Genomic DNA, 19348 nt, shown 5'->3' on the forward strand with positions numbered 1-19348 from the left:
GGGCCCTAAAAGTACGTAAATGGTGTCCTCTGCGTGTATACTAAGTATTTTGGCGAATTTAGTACGACATCCTGGAGCTTTTGGCATACTAACTATATCCATACTATGACCAATAAGCATACTATATACTACATTCACGTCACAAGTAGTATAGTTAGTATGAGTATTCGAACACAGCTATAGTCTTGCATGTGCCAGCTAATACAGTGTGTTAAAGAGGCACTAAACAAGCCAATTAGCTGTATTAACTAAGGTGTTTGGTGCAGTATTTCTCAAGATTGTGATGTGTTGTCTTATGTAAACAATGTCTCACTGTCATAGCTATTGGATAGAGAGCAATCACTGCAGCTGTTCACCCCATGTTAGTGGTCAATTGAACATCATGAAATCAAAACCCAACCTTCATTTACCCGTTGTGACGCACAGATTCTCCAAAGTCAGTTTTAGATGAGACTTTATGACAAATTATCCTATTTACACTTTGTAATCAATTTTGTCGCTAGAATAATTGTTTCTGACTCATCGTTGCCACAGGCTGTTTTCAAAGGTATTTGTTGCTTTTTAAAGGCAGTTAATGGCAACATTAAAACCTGTGTGTGTCTGTGCATTCAGTTTACGTATGTATGAGAGAGCATTAACACTCAAGTAAACAGCTCATCAAGGAACTGTGAACTGTGAACTGTGTTACCAGAGTTATTTTAGTGTAACCGTTCACCCCGTCCGTCCGTCCGCCCGCCTCTGACACTCCCCCTCCAACAAGTCTGCCTCTGCTGCCTGGCTGTGACACACATTCTCCCTCCAAATGAACCACTCTGTTGCTCTCTCTCTCTCTCTCTCTCTCTCTCTCTCTCTCTCTCTCTCTCTCTCTCTCTCTCTCTCTCTCTCTCTCTCTCTCTCGCCACACATGGACTAAAAGTTAGACAGACAAGCTGGGGAAAGGAATGGATGGTTATTGACCTGCTTCCATCAGGTTGTATTTTGATTTTGACTCTACTATTTCATTTACTTTTGTATGCTGTGGTCTTGCCAAATATGATGTTGTTATTGCTGACACTCGTTCTAATGCAGTGCTGTATCTTTTTGTCCCCTGAGGGCTTCAGTTGGTGTGGATATAGTGTAGCAGTGTACAGTGTAATCTGCTGTTTGATTTTCCACACGAGGCTGTACGCTGTCAGAGAAGGGTTTTGTCGATAGAACAGAGGCATTGTGGTGGGAAAACAACAAGTGTTTGTTTGGACAAATGATAAAGCTGGTCTGATTGTGCTCTTTGAAGGGTGTCACTCACTCTGTCACTCTTGAATGTTTTGGGAGGTTCTCTACAATACACGTTGATTATCATGTATTTTCTGAGAACAGTTTAGGAAGTACAGCCAGAGTAAGAACAGCTGTTGCGTATACTGGTTCATAGTCTAAGGCTGAGATTGTCCGTCGTAACATTCCATTGTGCCTCTTCCTTGTGAGTTGTAGTTGAGAAGACGTGTACAGACCTGTTTTTCAACGGTGGTATATTTGAAAGAAGACGTTAATTTACTCTTAATGAAATGACACTGTACTCAGAGGAAAAATGTGTTTGGTTAGTTTTAAACTGTACACCCTGTCAAGACAGAGGGGTTTTGTGCACTACACAAACCATATCGGTTTTTCATGAATTAAGTGAGTAAAAAAAAAGAAAAAAAGACCAACCGTAAAGTTGGTTGCCAACCATTTGCAGTCAAAGGAAACAAACTATATCTGGTTGTACTGTGCTGAAGTAGATCTTACTTTCTCTGTAAGGACAGTATTAGGTGAGAGATCTGTTGTGCCCTTTCCCAGGAGCCCCTAGCAGTTTGGCTGTGCAGGGTTCGATGACAGACAGATAGAGACAACTTTGGACTTGCAGTGGCATTGTTTTCCCACACTGATCAACAGACCAGGGGGCATTATCACTCGGTCCACCTCTCCTCGTTTTGCCTCTGCAGTTCTTTTTACATTTCAGAGCATGGTAATCTGTGGAAATACCAGACTCTGTATGTGCTAAGTGTGGTATCTGACACAAATCAACTGTCATCCATGTGCAGCAACAGATGTTTGGTGACGGTGTTTCCAAGAATGACAGGGGCTGGTCTCAGACATGCACAATGGACCTGTAGGGCAACCGTTGTACCTCATGATACTCATTTTAGGGTTACGCCATAAGGTATGCGTGTAATGTAGGCTAACCTAGAACAGCTGTAGAGTAGTGTACACAACATTGGGGAAATTTCTTGAAAAAATACTATTGTAGAAGAGATGTAACAAAGGGATGTGAAATAACTTGCTGATAGATTACAATCCAATTAGGGTAATCATGTGGAAAATGTAAATTACTCAATGTTCTTTTGACTAATTGTGCATTTGTATGGGCATTGAGAAAGGTGGGAAAGATCAGTATTTTAGAACTGCAGCCTACAGTAGTTGTTAAAGAGTAGAAGAGAGTCAGTGTAATGATACCATGGCTATGTTCATCAAGCGTACAGGTACATAGGAAAACTTCAATATACAGTAACAGTCAAAGGTTTGGACACACCTACTTATTCCAGAGTTTTTCTTTATTTTTCAGTATTTTCGAGATTGTAGAATAATAGTGAAGACATCAAAACTATGAAATAACACATATGGAATCATGTAGTACACATTTTGGGTAACAAATCAAAATGTAGTTTATATTTGAGATTCTTCAAATATAAACCTTGATGACAGCACCTTCTTGGCATTCTTCCAACCAGCATCATGAGGTAGTCACCAGGAATGCATTTCAATTAACAGGAGTGTCTTCTTAAAAGTTAATTTGTGGAATTTATTTCCTTCTTAACGTGTTTGAGCCAATCAGTTGTGTTGTGACATGGTAGGGGTGGTATACAGACGATAGCCCTATTTGGGAAAATACCAAGTCCATATTATGGCAAGAACGGCTCAAATAAGCAAAGAGAAACAACAGGCCATCATTATTTTAAGACATGAAGGTCAGTCAATACGGAAAATTTGAAGAACTTTGAATGTTTCTTCAAGTGCAGTCGCAAAAACCATCAAGCGCTATGATGAAACATGAGGACCGCCACAGGATAGGAATACCCAGTTTCCTCTACTGCAGAGGATAAGTTCATTAGAAATTGCAGCCCAAATAAATGCTTCAGAGTTCAAGTCACAGACACATCTCAACATCAACTCAACATCAATGGGGTGGCAGGGTAGCCTAGTGGTTAGAGCGTTGGACTAGTAACCGGAAGGTTGCAAGTTCAAACCCCAAAGCTGACAAGGTACAAAACTGTCATTCTGCCCCTGAACAGGCAGTTAACCCACTGTTCCTAGGCTGTCATTGAAAATAAGAATTTGTTCTTAACTGACTTGCCTAGTTAAATATAAGCTTTAAAATAAAAAAATGTAAATGTAAATGCTCAGAGGAGACTGAGTGAATCAGGCCTTCATGGTTTAATTGCTGCAAAGAAACCCCGACTGAAGGACACCAATAATAATAAGAGACTTGCTTGGGACAAGAAACATGAGCAATGGACATTACCGGTGGAAATCTGTCCTTTGGCCTGATAAATCCAAATTTGAGATTTTTGATTCCAACCCTCTGTCTTGGTGGTTCCCACCGTGAAGCATGGAGAAGGAGGTGTGATGGTGCTTTGCTGATGACAATGTCTGTGATTTATTTAGAATTCAAGGCACACTTAACCAGCATGGCTACCACAAAATTCTACAGAGATACGACATCCCATCTGGTTTGCGCTTAGTGGAACTATAATTTGTTTTTCAACAGGACAATGACCCAACACACCTCCAGGCTGTGTAAGGGCTATTTGACCAAAAATGAGAGTGATGGAGTGCTGCATCAGATGACCTGGCAACCAATCAGCCAACCTCAACCCAATTGCCTTAATGAGTTGAACCGCAGAGTGAAGGAAAATCGATCAGCAAGTGCTCAGCATATGTGGGAACTCCTTAAAGACTGTTGGAAAAGCATTCCTCATAAAGCTGGTTGAGAGAATGCAAAGAGTGTGCAAAGCTGTCAAGGCAAAGGGTGGCTACTTTGAAGAATCTAATATATCTTAAATATATATTGATTTGTTTAACACTTTTTTGGTTATTACATTTGTTATTTCATAGTTTTGATGTCTTCCCTATTATTCTACAATGTAGAAAATAGTAAAAATAAAGAAAACCCTTGAATGAGTAGGTGTCCAAACTTTTTACTGGTACTGTATATATACACACATCAGTTCATGTACAGTTGAAGTCGGAAGTTTACATACACCTTAGACAAATACATTTAAACTCAGTTTTTCACATTCCTGACATTTAATCCTTGTAAAAAATTCCCTGTTTTAGGTCAGTTAGGATTACCACTTTTTTAAAGAATAATAGTAGAGTGATTTATTTCCGCTTTTATTTATTTCGTCACATTCCCAGTGGGTCAGAAGTTTACATACACTCAATTAGTATTTGTTAGCATTGCCTTTAAATTGTTAACTTGGGTCAAATGGTTCGGGTAGCCTTCCATAAGCTTCCTACAATAAGTTGGGTGAATTTTGACCCATTCCTCGAAAGAGAGCTGGTGTAACCGAGTCAGGTTTGTAGGCCTCCTTGCTCGCACACACTTTTTCAGTTCTGCCCACAACTTTTCTATAGGATTGAGGTCAGGGCTTAGTGATGGCCACTCCAGTACCTTGACATTGTTGTCCTTAAGCCATTTTGCTACGACTTTGGAAGTATGTTCGGGGTCATTGTCCATTTGGAAGACCCATTTGCGACCAAGCTTTAACTTCCTGACTGATGTCTTGAGATGTTGCTTCAATATATCCACATACTTTTCCTGCCTCATGAAGCCATCTATTTTGTGAAGTGCACCAGTCCCTCCTGCAGCAAAGCACCCCCAAAACATGATGCTGCCACCCCCGTGCCTCACGGTAGGGATGGTGTTCTTCGGCTTGCAAGCCTCCGCCTTTTCCCTCCAAACATAATGATGGTCAAACAGTTCTATTTTTGTTTCATCAGACCAGAGGACATTTCTTCAAAAAGTACAATCCTTGTCCCCATGTGCAGTTGCAAACTGTAGTCTGGCTTTTTCATGGCGGCTTTAGAGCAGTGGCTTCTTCCTTGCTGAGCGGCTTTTCAGGTTATGTCGATATAGGACTCGTTTTACTGTGGATATACATACTTTTGTACCTGTTTCCTCCAGAATCTTAGCAAAGTCCTTTACTGTTGTTCCGGGATTGATTTTCACTTTTCGCATCAAAGAACGTTCATATGACGGCTACGTGGTCCCATGGTGTTTATACTTGCGTACTATTGTTTGTACAGATGAACGTGGTACCGTCAGGCGTTTGGAAATTGCTCCAAAGGATGAACCAGACTTGTGGAGGTCTACCATTTTTTTCTGAGGTCTTGGCTGATGTCTTTTGATTTTCCCATGATTTCAAGCGAGGAGGCACTGAGTTTGAAGGTAGGCCTTGAAATACATCTACAGGTACACCTCCAATTGACACAAATTATGTCAATTAGCCTATCAGAAGCTTCTAAAGCCATGACATAATTTTCTAGAATTTTCCAAGCTGTTTAATGGCACAGTCAATTTAGTGTATGTAAACTTCTGACACTGGAATTGTGATACAGTGAATTATAAGTGAAATAATCTGTCTGTGAACAATTGTTGGAAAAATTACTTGTGTCATGCACAAAGTAGATGTCCTAACCGACTTGCCAAAACTATAGTTTGTTAACAAGAAATTTGTGGAGTGGTTGAAAAACGAGTTTTAATGACTCCAACCTAAGTATATGTAAACTTCTGACTTCAACTGTACATAGTGAACTCGTACACATTGTAAATATGAAAATATAATAAAGTATTTCAGAACGTGACCTACTGCTTGCATAACAATATCAGGCTGGGAAGAATTGACGTTCACAATTTCCCCCTATCTGCAAGCATGACCAATGGCATAACACCTTATTGATATGTAAACGTAACCAACCAATAGAAATACCTAAAAAAAAATCAGATCAATGCACTGAGTGTACATAACATTAAGAACACCTTCCTAATATTGAGTTGCACCCCTTTTTGCCATTAGAACACCCTGGATGTGTCAGGGCATGGACTCTACAAGGTGTCGAAAGCATTCCACAGGGATGCTGGCCCATGTTGACTCCAATGCGTCCCACAATTGTGTCAAGTTGGCTGGATGTCCTTTGGGTGGTGGACCATTCTTGATACACACGGGAAACTGTTGAATTAGGAAAAACCCAGCAGCGTTGCAGTTCTTGACACACTCAAACCGGTGCGTCTGGCACCTACTACCATACCCCGTTCAAAGGCACTTCAATCTTTTGTCTTGCCCATTCACCCTCTGAATGGCACACATACACAATCCATCTCTCAGTTGTCTCAAGGCTTAAAACCTCTTCTCTCTACACTGATTCAAGTGGATTTAACAAGTGACATCAATAAGGGATTATAGCTTTCACCTGGCCAGTCTATGTCATGGAAAAAGCAGGAGTTCCTAATGTTTTGCACACTCAGTGTATAGGCATACTGACTGACTACTGAACTGGAGATTGGGGGATAACAATCAAATTGTGGTGAACAATAACCATCACTGATAGTGCTGTTTTAGTGCAAACTGCTGCCTTGAGCCATTGATCAGAGTTCAGCCCTGTGTTAATTATCATGTCCTTTGTTGTCCTGTGTTGAGTGACACCACAGTATAGGGGAAAAGAATATGGACCAGGCCAGGCTTCTGCTCTTATCCTGGACCGATGGGTCACTGGTCCAGTCTGTCTGCCCATTCTGTCTAGTCTGTGAGAAACCTCAGTTGCCCTCTGCTACAGATGAGCAGTTGAAATTTCCCTCCATAAATTACAGTAGCCGGTGCTATTCGCCATGCTAGCTATGTTGACATGGCTGTGGAAATAGTGTGCTCTCTGAGCTCCCATCAGGTTGTGCCAGCTAGCCAGGCTGTTCCAGTAACTCCCTCCCTGTAGTGTTGTGCTGAAGCTCAATGAATGGATGTTTATGTCAAGGGAGGGAGAGAGGAGTCAGACCTATATAGGGATGGAGAGAGGAGACATGTAGAGCACAGAGCACTATGTTTGTGAAATCAGCCTACGGTGCGTCATTTCTGCAATCTGAATTATTCCTCTCCATATCTGTCAACTGACCTTCGGGCAATATTTCAGTTCACTGCACATCCATTATGTAAGGGTAGCTTAGTTATTTGACACTGTCCTAGAGGACGACCTAGCCTGGGAGAGTTATAGCAGTCTAGGTCAGGCATTTTCCCAGGGGCTTTCGAGGACACCTCCAAGTCTCCCTCTCCACAGGGGGATTTATCATCAAGACAAGTGCCCTCAGAGGATCTAAGGGAGATGTGTCCACAGACGTGCCAAGATGGTGACATTTTACTTTTGATTACAGTGGGAGGAAAAGTATACATTTATGGTCGTGCTGTAAGCTCCATTATCCTCATAACATTGGAGTGTTTACCAAACCGAGGGCAGCAGAATGAAGGCTTCATTCTTGACAGTCCCTATTATCACGCGCTATGCGACGCTGGAGGACCAAGAGCTCTATGGCAATTTTTTTCCTACTGACCTTTGTATGTTTTACATGTAAATATTTAGGATAAAACCGAATAACAATCAACTGTTTTTCTCTGCTGTCGCATCAACTTCTCCGCAGAAAGGAAAGTCAATAATCTACTAATTACTAAGAGTAAGACATTCTGACTCAACGTTGGGCTCACAGCAGAGTGACTTCATTTGCAGGTTGAATTGAGGTTTTTCTGTCCAAACAGTGCCTTAAGGCTGGGCTCGAGGCCTAAGGTCCATAACTCAGAATGGAAACAAAAACAGTCCTCTGTTTCTCAGTTTCGCTGGTAAACACACTGTAACCTAATTTATTTTATACTGACACTCCCTCTCGACTCCATTCTCTCACACCATACTGTCAACATGGCTCAGGCTCACACTGAGCACAGCTCGCATACTGCACTGTACTGCTTCTTTGCAGGGACGTTTGAAAGCTATCACAGTGAGAGTGACTTAATTTTTTTTTTCACTGCATCTTTGGTTAATCCGTTTTGTGACATATTGAAACATTAGAAAGGAGCGTCTTCATGGAAACAACTAAAAAAATGTTTTTTTCCTAAACATTTCAGTGCACTTACGATACAGTTCACGTTTAGGCTGCTTCTATCTGAGGGTACCTTGAATGGATTATTGTACATTTGTTTGTAACTAATTTGGTGATTTAACTCCTGAATTTGTGGAACCTTAATGGGGCAACTAATCACTTTCAGCTGCTTTAGGTGATCGGGTCAATCCTAAGGCTATAGGCATGTGCAATGTATCACAGCAGCAGGCTTAACAAGACCCATTCAAATCTCCCTCCGTTGGAATAACATCACTCGACTGAGGGCCATAACAAAGCCATAACATTTACAGTACAAATGTAGATGTGATTACACGTGTCACTGGCCACACAGGTAGTCCCCCTAGATGCAGCTAGTCTTGATACAGCTTGGTTTGAGACATGGCGCTTTGTTAGAATCTGGTACTGTCGATCTCATTTACATTCGCCCCTGCGGTATTAATGCATTTAACAGACCAGGATGTCCAGATCGATCAGGAGCCGGAGCAGTGGGGGCACAACACTTGGCCTGGTGCCCATCCCTAACCCAGGCACATTGACCTGGATGATGGCGCCATGATACCGGCCTCATTGGAGCACGCCTCAGTAATCTAGAGGAACAGGTGGTTACCCGGCTTGGACTTGGTTGATGAGCTGGTGGGCTTATGCCTCAACCCAGCATGCACGGAGAGCTACCCTCCTATTGGTTTTCACTCCAACCCCAGTTGTAACTAACTTGATTCAGCTTGACAACAGGCTAATTATTAGAATGAGCTACGCTATATTAGGGTTGGAGTGAAAAACCAACAGGACGGTAGCACTCCAGTACAGGGTTGGAGATGCCCTGGTCTATGGTCTAGGAGGGAGAGGTCTTTCTGTCTTTCTCTTCCTCTCCCCACCCGTTCTCTCTCACTGGTGCACACACACTCTCTCCCGCTCTATCTGTGAGGCATAGCAGGAGTCTATTATCTGTGATGTGTACATGCGGAGCCTGGCGGGAGGCAGCAGCAGTGAGAGAGCAGCCAGGGGGATATAAACAGAGGGGGTGCTATAAATAGCCCAGTACACTTCCTGTCCCACGTCATATACAGTTGAAGTCGGAAGTTTACATACACTTAGGTTGGAGTCATTAAAACTCGTTTTTCAACCACTCTACACATTTCTTGTTGACAAACTATAGTTTTGGCAAGTCGGTTAGGACATCTACTTTGTCCACGACACAAGTCATTTTAGAACATCTACTTTTTAGGACATCTACTGAAACAGGAAAGGGACTTTATCAAACTGTTACCACAAAGTTAGAAGCACCGTATCATTTATGCTGTAGCCGTCATTGGAACTAAGGGGCCTTGCCCGAACCATGAAAAACAGCCCCAGACAATTATTCCACCTCCACCAAAAATGTACAGTTGGGACTATGCATTCGGGCAGGTAGTGTTCTCCTGACATCTGCCAAACCCAGATTTGTCAGTCAAACTGCCAGATGGTGAAGTGTGATTCATCACTCCAAAGAACACTTTTCCACTGCTACGGAGTCCAATGACACAAGCTTTACACCACTCCAATCTACGCTTGGCATTGTGTATGGTGATCTTAGGCTTGTGTACGGCTGCTTGGCCATGGAAACCCATTTCATGACGCTCCAGACAAACAGTTCTTGTTCTGACGTTGCTACCAGAGGCAGTTTGGAACTTGGTAGTGAGTGTTGCAAACAACGACAGACTATCTTTATGTGGTTCAGCACTCGGCAGTCCCGTTCTGTGAGCTTGTGTGGCCTACCACTTCACGACTGAGCCGTTGTTGCCCCTAGACTCTTCCACTTCATAATAATAGCACTTACAGTTGTCCGGGGAAGCTCTAGCAGGGCAAAAATTTGAGGAACTGACTTGTTGGAAAGGTGGCATCCTTTCACGGTGCCATGTTGAAAGTCACTGAGCTCTTCAGTAAGACCATTTTACTACTAATGTTTGTCTATGTGAATTGCATGGCTGTGTGCTCAATTTTATACACCTATCAGCAATGGGTGTGGCTGAAATAGCCAAATCCACTAATTTGAAGGCGTGTCCACATACATTTGTGTATATAGTGTATCTAGCTACCCACTAATCTTCCACAGAGTAGAGTAGATCCCCAGGTCCTCCACCCTCATCTGATTCTTGTTACCCATGTTGTCCCAGCAGTGTTGCTGTTAAAGTTAGACTGATATTGTGCACGCTATCCAGGTTAAGTGTCCAGTGTTAACACCACCATCTGTGGAATTTGGGTAAATGTAAATTAGCACGTTGGATGGTGTTTTCCACCTCTCTTGTCACTTTGCCTCATTGAATATTTAGTTGAAATATATTTTTTATTTTATATACTTCACCTTTCTTTAACTATGCAAACCCTAACCAGGACGACACTGGGCCAATGTGCACCGCCCTATGGGACTCCCGATTACTGCCGGTTGTGATACAGCCCGTGATCGAACCAGGGTCTGTAGGGACGCCTCTAGTACTGCAATATAAACACTGCTACATTGAAGATGAATTCCAAGGAAGGACCAATGGGGGAAAAACCCTCAACCTAATGTCTAAATATATACTATGACTATAAAATGTAAATATATATTTAAATATCCCTGTCACTTTTGCGTTCTATTCAAAGCTCCATACAAAGAGCCAACAATACCACACTGTAAGAGCCACAGCACAAGTACTAAAACCAACATCGTTTTTCGAAGGATGTACGTGCATGTGGTAATGCTCTGTGGTTTAATTTGGGTTTATATTTACAATGGACCTATCCAGCTTTTGCCTGTACAATACAGTATGTCGTTTAGCATTATAACAGCTTCAAACACTGACTCCACTAGAGTACAGTATATATACTTCAGCAATAAAAGCCCTCCAGACCCTGTTATACTACCTGTCCCAGTCACATACACTTCTGTATTATTCACAGTACCTTTTCATTTTTCGCTGCATTCCTCCATTTTACTTGCTAGGTATTTGAGGGAGTAAAGGTACTGGAGGGGGTTTTGTAACAACTGATGCTGGGTCAGTCTACACTCTGTAAGTCAAATTGTATTAGTCACATGCGCCGAATACAACAGGTGGAGTAGACCTTACAGTGAAATGCTTACTTACGAGCCCCTAACCAAAAGTGCAGTTTTCCAAAAAACAATATGGATAAGAATAAGAGATGGATAAATATGGATAAGATAAGAATAAAATTAACAAGTAATTAAAGAGCAGCAGTAAAATAAATAACATATATACAGGGGGGTGCCGGTACAGAGTCAATGTGCGGGGGCACCGGTTACTTGAGGGAGTATGTACATGTAGGTGGAGTTATTAAAGTGACTATGCATAGATTACAACAGAGAGTAGCAGTGGGGGGGGGGGGGGGGGGTGTTCAGGAGTCTTATGGCCTGAGGGTAGAAGCCTAGGTCCAAGAAGCCTCTTGGACCTAGACTTGGCGCTCCGGTACCACTTGCCGTGCGGTAGCAGAGAGAACAGTCTATGACTAGGGTGGCTGGAGTCTGACACCGCCTTGTGTAGAGGTAATGGATGGCAGGAATCTTGGCCCCAGTGATGTACTGGGCCGTTCGCACTACCCTCTGTAGTGCCGTGCAGTCGGAGGCCGAGCAGTTGCCATACCAGGCAGTGATGCAACCAGTCAGGATGCTCTCGATGTTGCAACTGTAGAACCTTTTGAGGAACAGATGACCCATGCCAAATCTTTTCAGTCTCCTGTGGGGTTATAGGTTTTGTCTTGCCCGCTTCACGACTGTCTTAGTGTGCTTGGACCATGTTAGTTTGTTGGTGATGTGGACACCGAGGAACTTGAAGCTCTCAACCTGCTCCACTGCAGTCCCATCGATGAGAATGGGAGCGTCCTCGGTCCTCTTTTTCCTGTAGTCCACAATCATCTCCTTTGTCTCGAACACGTTGAGGGAGAGGTTGTTGTCCTGGCACCACACGGCCAGGTCTCTGACCTCCTCCCTATAGGCCGTCTCGTCGATGTCGGTGATCGGGCCTACCACTGTTGTGTCATCGGCAAATAGATTGACGGTGTTGGAGCTGTGCCTGGCCGTGCAGGCAGGCATATCCCGATCCATATCAGGCAATGGGAAGAGCCTGTGACTAATTAATCTATCAGGGATGGAGTGCATAATGCAAACATGATTGTGTGTGTAAGCCTATCTGTATTTATGTATTTTTGTTACGTGTGTGGTACTGTGTGTGTGTGTGTGTGTTCCCCCCCGGATGCATTGTATTTCAAATGAATTTGTTTGGGAGTCCATGGGACTGGCCATCGTGACGGTGTTGTGCCATAGAAAACCCAATGCTTTAAAGCAATTCTATTCCACAGCGTGCACTCACTGTGACGCACATACATAACGCTAAATGCACATATTTGAGAGGATGCAGGCCTAGAGAGGCTAACATTTTTAATGTGTTGAGCTAATTTTTTTGGTAACCAATCTCTTTCCGTAACCCTGTTATCTATCTGTCAATCAAGCAGTTAGTTTTTAGTTAGTCTGCAGAGCAAGGGGGGAAAGGAAATGATCAATCTAAAGGACTTGAGCACTTGTGTTGTGTTTAGAGCTTATCTTAGCCATGGAGTCGATACAGTGACACTGCCCTAGAAGTTTAATCATAGCCACCTCAGGGGTTTGCTAAATGTATCTGTTGGCTACCGTACAGTATACTGTGACTACCTTGGCATAATAGTAAATATATGTCACTGTTTCTAGATAAAACCATTCAAGAACTGTACAGGACTTTGATGATATTCATCATAGATTCTGGAGCTGGGAAGTCAAAACGTGGCAAAGACCATGTCTGTGGTTCTGTTTTGAAAGACTGTCGCATTTTCCCTGATTAATGATTTAAACGCTACTGTACGTGAATACAGCCACGTATGCTGGAGGCCTCAACCAGATGACCTTTGACCCTGATTCCCAGAATGCTCCATGGGTGGGGGTGGGGGTGGGAAACCCAGACTGAGAATACATTTACATTTACATTTAAGTCATTTAGCAGACGCTCTTATCCAGAGCGACTTACAAATTGCACACTGAAGAGAAGGTTCATATTAGAGCCAGAAACCCTGAGCGCCACTCGTGTGCCGGATGACCCCCAAAAAATTCAGTATGTACTTCTAACATATTTGTTTAAAGGCTCAGTCCAGTCAAACAGGTGGTTTCCTATGTTTTGTATATACAGTATTTCCACACTGAGGTTGGAATAATACTGAAAATGATGATAATGCCCATTTAGTGTAAGCTGTTTGAAAAGACTGCCTTAAATGTTTTGATGGGATGGGGTTTTGTCCTGTCTGGTGACATACCAGGCAGTAAATTAGTTAATAAACCAATCAGAACGTGTGTTCCAAACCTCTCTGCTAACAGCTAGTTTTCAAATTCCCCCTCCCCACTCAGACCACTCCCAAACAGTCCTAGCAGAATTCTTGCTTGAGAAATTGCTCTTGCTAAGAAGCTGTTTTTTTTTGTTGTTGTTTTTTCAATGAAAATGTTTTAAAAAAATCCCAGGCAGGTACTTAATTGTGACCCAGAAATGATTTGATATTGACATAAAAACGGCTGCATTGGACCCTTTGAATTATATGAATCTGACAGCTACATTACACAGTCAGGGGACATCAAGCTAATAGGCCTCAGTCCTGTTCACTTATGGTGAACTAAATCTCTGTATAATCGGAGAGATTTAGTAAATTCCATATCTAACAAATACAATGTCTCTCTGCACATACAGTGCCTTTGGAAAGTATTCAGACCCCTTCACTTTTTCCACATTTTTGTTACATTACAGCCTTATTCTATTTTTTTATCCTCAGCAATCTACACACAATTCCCCATAATGACAAAGCAAAAACAGTTGTTGTTTTTTATGTTGCAAATGTATATAAAAAACTAAAAAACCCAGAAATACCTTATTTACATAAGTATTCAGACCCTTTGCTATGAGACTCGAAATTGAGCTCAGTGTCATTTTGTTTCCATTGATCATCCTTGAGTCCACCTGTGGTAAATTCAATTGATTGGACATGATTTGGAAAGGCTCACACCTGCCTAATATAAGGTAAACAAATTGCAAACATCTCTTCTGGAGGAAACCTTGCACCATCCCTACAGTGATGCATGGTGGTGGCAGTATCATGCTGTAGGAATATTTTTCAGCTGCAGGGACTGGGAGACTAGTCAGGATCGAGGCAAAGATGAACGGAGCAAAGTACAGAGAGATCCTTGATGAAAAACCTGCCCCAGAGCGCTCAGGATCTCAGAGTAACAGGGCTGGGAGACACGGAACGGACCAATTTCAACACCGGGATGACCCGCTAACTTGGAGAGTGAGCCCACTGAAGAACAGCCAGACGAGTGGAAACAGGAACGTGGGGCGAACTAAACAGACGGGATAAGGCAGATCACTTGAAACGGAAGAGGAGTGGCTTTGGGACAAGTTTCTGGATGTCCTTGAGTGGCCCAACCAGAGCCCGGACTTGAACCCGATCGAACATCTCTGGAGAGACCTGAAAATAGCTGTGCAGCGACGCTCCCCATCCAACCTGACAGAGCCCGAGAGGATCTGCAGAGAAGAAATGGGAGAAACTCCCCAAATATATGTGTGCCAAGCTTGTAGCGTCATAGCCAAGAATACTCGAGGCTGTAATCGCTGCCAAAGGTGCTTCAACATGGTATTGAGTAAAGGGTCTGAATACTTATGTAAATGTGATATATGTCGTTTTTTATATAAATTAGCAAACATTTCTAAAAACCAGTTTTTGCGTTGTCATTATGGGGTATTGTGTGCAGATTGAGGGGGAAAAAACTTTTTTTTTAATAAGGCTGTAACCTAACAACGTGGAAAAAGTCAAGGGGTCTGAATACTTTCTGAAGGCACTGTAGATGTATGTGGAAAAACCCTACTATAAGTTATCAATAATTTACTGTATACAACTTTTTGAATGTCTACTTTACGTGCTACAGCTGTAAGACCTGTGGATGAATCCCTGCGCTTTAAAGCAAATGTTTGAATCATCTGCGACTGCCGTTAATCATTTTCTCACTAGGCCTTCTCTCATGTCTCTCTTCATGCTGCGTTACAGATGGACTATGGATGCCTGTGTGCCGGAAACAGTCTCTACTCAGCCTTGGTCCTTTTATCCCCAGCCTTGGTCGTGCTTCTCTCCCTTCCACATCCCACCTCGCCCACCCACGCTACCCTCTTGGCCATTTTAGTTATTACTTTACTTTCTGAATGTCTAATGAATTGAATAAGAGATGAGAAGGATCAAAGGCTCATTTGGCAGGTTCCAGAAATCCATTCAGATTGAAATTAGGTGTGTGTGTGTGTGCGGTTTCTTTTCTTTTCTTTTTCAACGTCTCCCCTCCACAACCAGTCTTAATCACAAGAGAGGTAGAGCGACATGAGAGTATCCATGACATGTATAATAATTCAAGGGAAAATAAGCCTTTCTATGCCCTATACATATGACACACTTAATGGTTCATCCTCAACACTTCATTAACAGGGGCCTTGGATCTATCGGTCATAAACACTAAGCCTATCTTCTTCATTTGTGGTTCGCATTAGCTGCCTGCCACAGGATGTAAATAGATGCCGGGTCCCTGACGTTGTGGCTTGTCTTCAGCTTGAATCAAAGCATTGACAGGCTAATGCTGCTGAGCACTTCTACTACATGTCACTTCCTGTGAAGGGTATCTGTATCAGTCTGTATGTAATCAGAGAAGGAGGCTCTGGGTGATTATGATGGTCTGAGATCAGTAATACAGCAGCAGCTTGGCATCCTGTGGAGGTTGCCTGAGCCCTGGCCCACTTCTCTACATCACAACTGTGTGTTTATGAATTCACAATTCAGATTGTGATATCTAAGTAAAGATGATCAGAACAATGACTTCCTTTATGAAGTTGATATCCACAATTCCCTTTCATTGTTGGCAGAGGGAAATGCGTTGAATGGAGTTGAGGTTACTGGATAACGACGCATTCTTTGGTTCTGTCAAGTGGCGTATCTGATGAGGTGATTGAACATAATTTTAAAGGCGGTCGCTAAATATATCCTTTTGCTTTGTGCTGTAGTGGCGTCACAATGGCTATCATGTGATAGGTGACCTGGACTCGGCTCTACTTTCACCAGACAGAACACTACCGAGGTATAGCGTTACAGGTGGTGAGTTATTGAACCGGGGGCGGCTGGTCACGTTGCTTGTACCGGAGAATGGAACTGTTATCGCTCTAGATGCATTGACTAATGTCCCTTTGTAAGCAGATTCAGTTACTGACAGTATCACTAGTCAGCCAATTGAGGTTGCTCTTTGAGCATCTAGGCCCAGTTTAGTCAAGTGTGTGCTTTACCTTCTCTGGCAGCAGTGTACGAGTTCAGACATTTCACCTTCAGCTTTTCCACACGGGGTGAAAAGAACAGTACTGCATCCCTATTGGTAAGAGTTGGATAGTGGCTTGTGTACAGTATTGAAGGTTTTGCTGACAGACTGATTTTTTTGTACCAACAGCCACTACAGAGGGACATTGAAAAGGGAACCCACAAGCTGTGGGTTGCCATGGACACCTTTTTCCGCCGGCACTTTAGATTGAAAGGTGTGGAACAATGCCAATACAGGCGGCCTGGCGTGGCGGTGCCCACAAGCAAGGCTCGCCGGCGCTCCAGTGTAGGACTGCCCTCTGCTGGCCTGGTCCAACGTAGACGCTCTAGTGTGGGACTGCCATTCACAGGTCCTGTCGGACACAGAAGGTCCAGTGCAGGCCTGTCGCCGACTTCTCAATCCCAACGAAGACGTTCCAGTGTTGGCCTGCCGTCAGGTTATGTGGGCCGTAGAAGCTCCAGTGTGGGCTTGGTCTGCACTGCTCACCAACAACGCAGGCGCTCCAGCGAGGTGCAGGGGTTACCCCACTGTTATTATGGAGGGGGGCAGCTAGTGAGGACCAGATACTACACCAGGCGACGCTCCAGCACCACCATGACCTGTGTCAATCCCCGCTTCTCTGTCCGCCGCCGGCAAGCCGCCAAGCTCCGCACCATTGACACCCAACTGCTGGGGCCTTCCATGCTGCTGGCCAGCCTGGTCCAGATGAGTGTGGAGCAGCAGAGGGCACCAGGGGCGCAGGGCGGTGTGAGGGCATCAAGAGAGGGCACTGAAAACTGCCCCTCATCCTCAAGCTGCTCCGAGTCGGAAGGGGACAGCTGCAGTCAGAGAGAGTGTAGCACCAGGTCGGAGGGCAGCGGCAGTGAACGAGAGGGGACTGAGGCATCATCATCATCATCATCATATCCAGAGGGAGAGAGGACGTCTCCATGGCAGGACTGGAATCAGGCTCATAGTATGGCAGCCTTGACGATGGAGAGCATCCAGTCCCGGCCCCTGATCCGCGCCCCTCGCTGCCTGCGCCGTAACTCCTCCCACCTGCTGCCGGCGGAGGCGGTGCACCGTAGCAGGGCGGCCTATGGTGTGCACGGGTGCTACCGACGCTCCAGCCAGTTACGGAGGCCTTCCACCATCTCCAACAGCTCCTGGCAAGGCAGGCTAGTCCACGCACCCAGCCGCAGGAGCTCTATAGTGGCCCGCCACTCCTCCCGTTCCCTGTATAGGAACTGTTCCGCTTGCTGGAAGCCCAAAGGCCGCAGGGAGTCCCTCAGCCCCCTGCAGGGCACCTACTACGACCCCCGCCTGGAGACTTGGAGTGGATTCGTCTCGTATGTAGACCCCCTACCTTCACCTTGGTCACAGGCAATGCTTTTGTGTGTGTGTGTATTAGGGAAGTGGGGGGGGGGGTTCAATGTGGGGGGGGGTTCAATGTCAGAATATACACATCCTGCCCTTCCAACCATACCAGCACTTTCTGGTCTGAAGTGTTGATGTCAGTTAAGCAAGTGTTTGTGTCTAAGCCTGCTGCAGTATGTAACTGCAAACTGGGAAATCGTTCATATTTTACACCAAACTCTGCTGACCTTTTGTGTTGCTGATATGTAAAGCTAGGAGTTTTGTTTAGTGACTCCTACAGCACCTTTCATGCAGGGTCTCAGTCACACAAACCTGTCAAATACCAAACCTAGACCTCTTGTGTACCTGGCTGCACATTGGCTCAACATTTCGAATGCTGTATATTGTATGACGTCAGATGTACCATTTCATTATTCACCATGTGTGCTGGACCTTTCTCTTTGATCAGAGCCTACTTTGCTTCCATCAGGGGTGAAGAGTGGGTTTCCCTGTTAGGTTGTGATGCAGTATCCCACTGGGCGTGTCATCTCAATGATGCTATTGCAATCATTAAAAGGTGTTTCATCTGTGTCATTTTCAGGAAGGCCATTGCTAAATCGGGTCTACAGCACCTGTCTGCCCAGCCCAGTGCCTCAGCCCTGGCCAAGTTTGACCCAGACAGGGAGATCCGGAGCAGCTGTGACTGGACCGTAAGTGCAGCCTCTGGCCCAGCTCATTGATTTTGTACCCCATAATGAATTATATGCCCCTAATGAGTTTCAGAGTAGTGTACTTTGTTTACCCAGAGGTACTGTTGGTAGTGGATTCTATGAGCTGAGATTCCTATTTGTCAGGGTAAAAGAAAAAGAAGGGTGTATTTAATAGACTCTTCCTCCAGGAGAACGCCCTGTATGGGGAGCACATCTGGTTTGAGACCAATGTCTCTGGGGACTTCTGTTACGTCGGAGAGCAGCACTGCTTCGCCAAGACACTGGTGAGTGTGTGTGTGTGTGTGTGTGTGTGTGTGTGTGTGTGTGTGTGTGTGTGTGTGTGTGTGTGTGTGTGTGTGTGTGTGTGTGTGTGTGTGTGTGTGTGTGTGTGTGTGTGTGTGTGTGTGTGTGTGTGTGTGTGTGTGTGTGTGTGTGTGTGTGTGTGTGTGTGTGTGTGTGGCTACCCCTGGCCCTGTCTGACATCACAAAGCCACAGATGCTTTGACAGGAACGAACCCAGAGGAAGAGAGGAATCAACTGATTAGAGGAGATGTATTTGTAGTGCATCCCTAAAGTAAGAGTGGGAGTATTAACTCCTTGTCACATTTTGTTTTTCATCCGTCAGTGGATGTTACTGTCCAGATGTATACCACCTGGTACCATACAGTACACTTCTAGAGAATGCAGATTGTATAGCTCTCTGCAACTGTAAACATTATAGTATGAGAAATGGAGCCATGT

The 19348-nt window shown here is 44.1% G+C and overlaps 1 protein-coding gene across 1 annotated transcript in view; it reads left to right on the forward strand.

Annotated features, from left to right (window-relative positions):
- The first annotated feature begins 829 nt into the window (after window positions 1–829).
- LOC124035890 (diacylglycerol kinase zeta-like) overlaps window positions 830–19348 on the forward strand; it is a 72805-nt gene continuing 54286 nt past the window's right edge. The window contains 4 exon segments of the mRNA XM_046349713.1: window positions 830–970; window positions 16692–17890; window positions 18499–18607; window positions 18796–18891. Of these exon segments, the coding sequence (XP_046205669.1) occupies window positions 16740–17890; window positions 18499–18607; window positions 18796–18891 (1356 nt within the window). The 5' untranslated portion in view covers window positions 830–970; window positions 16692–16739.

Source organism: Oncorhynchus gorbuscha, linkage group LG05 (assembly GCF_021184085.1).
Source record: "Oncorhynchus gorbuscha isolate QuinsamMale2020 ecotype Even-year linkage group LG05, OgorEven_v1.0, whole genome shotgun sequence".
NCBI lineage: Eukaryota > Metazoa > Chordata > Actinopteri > Salmoniformes > Salmonidae > Oncorhynchus > Oncorhynchus gorbuscha.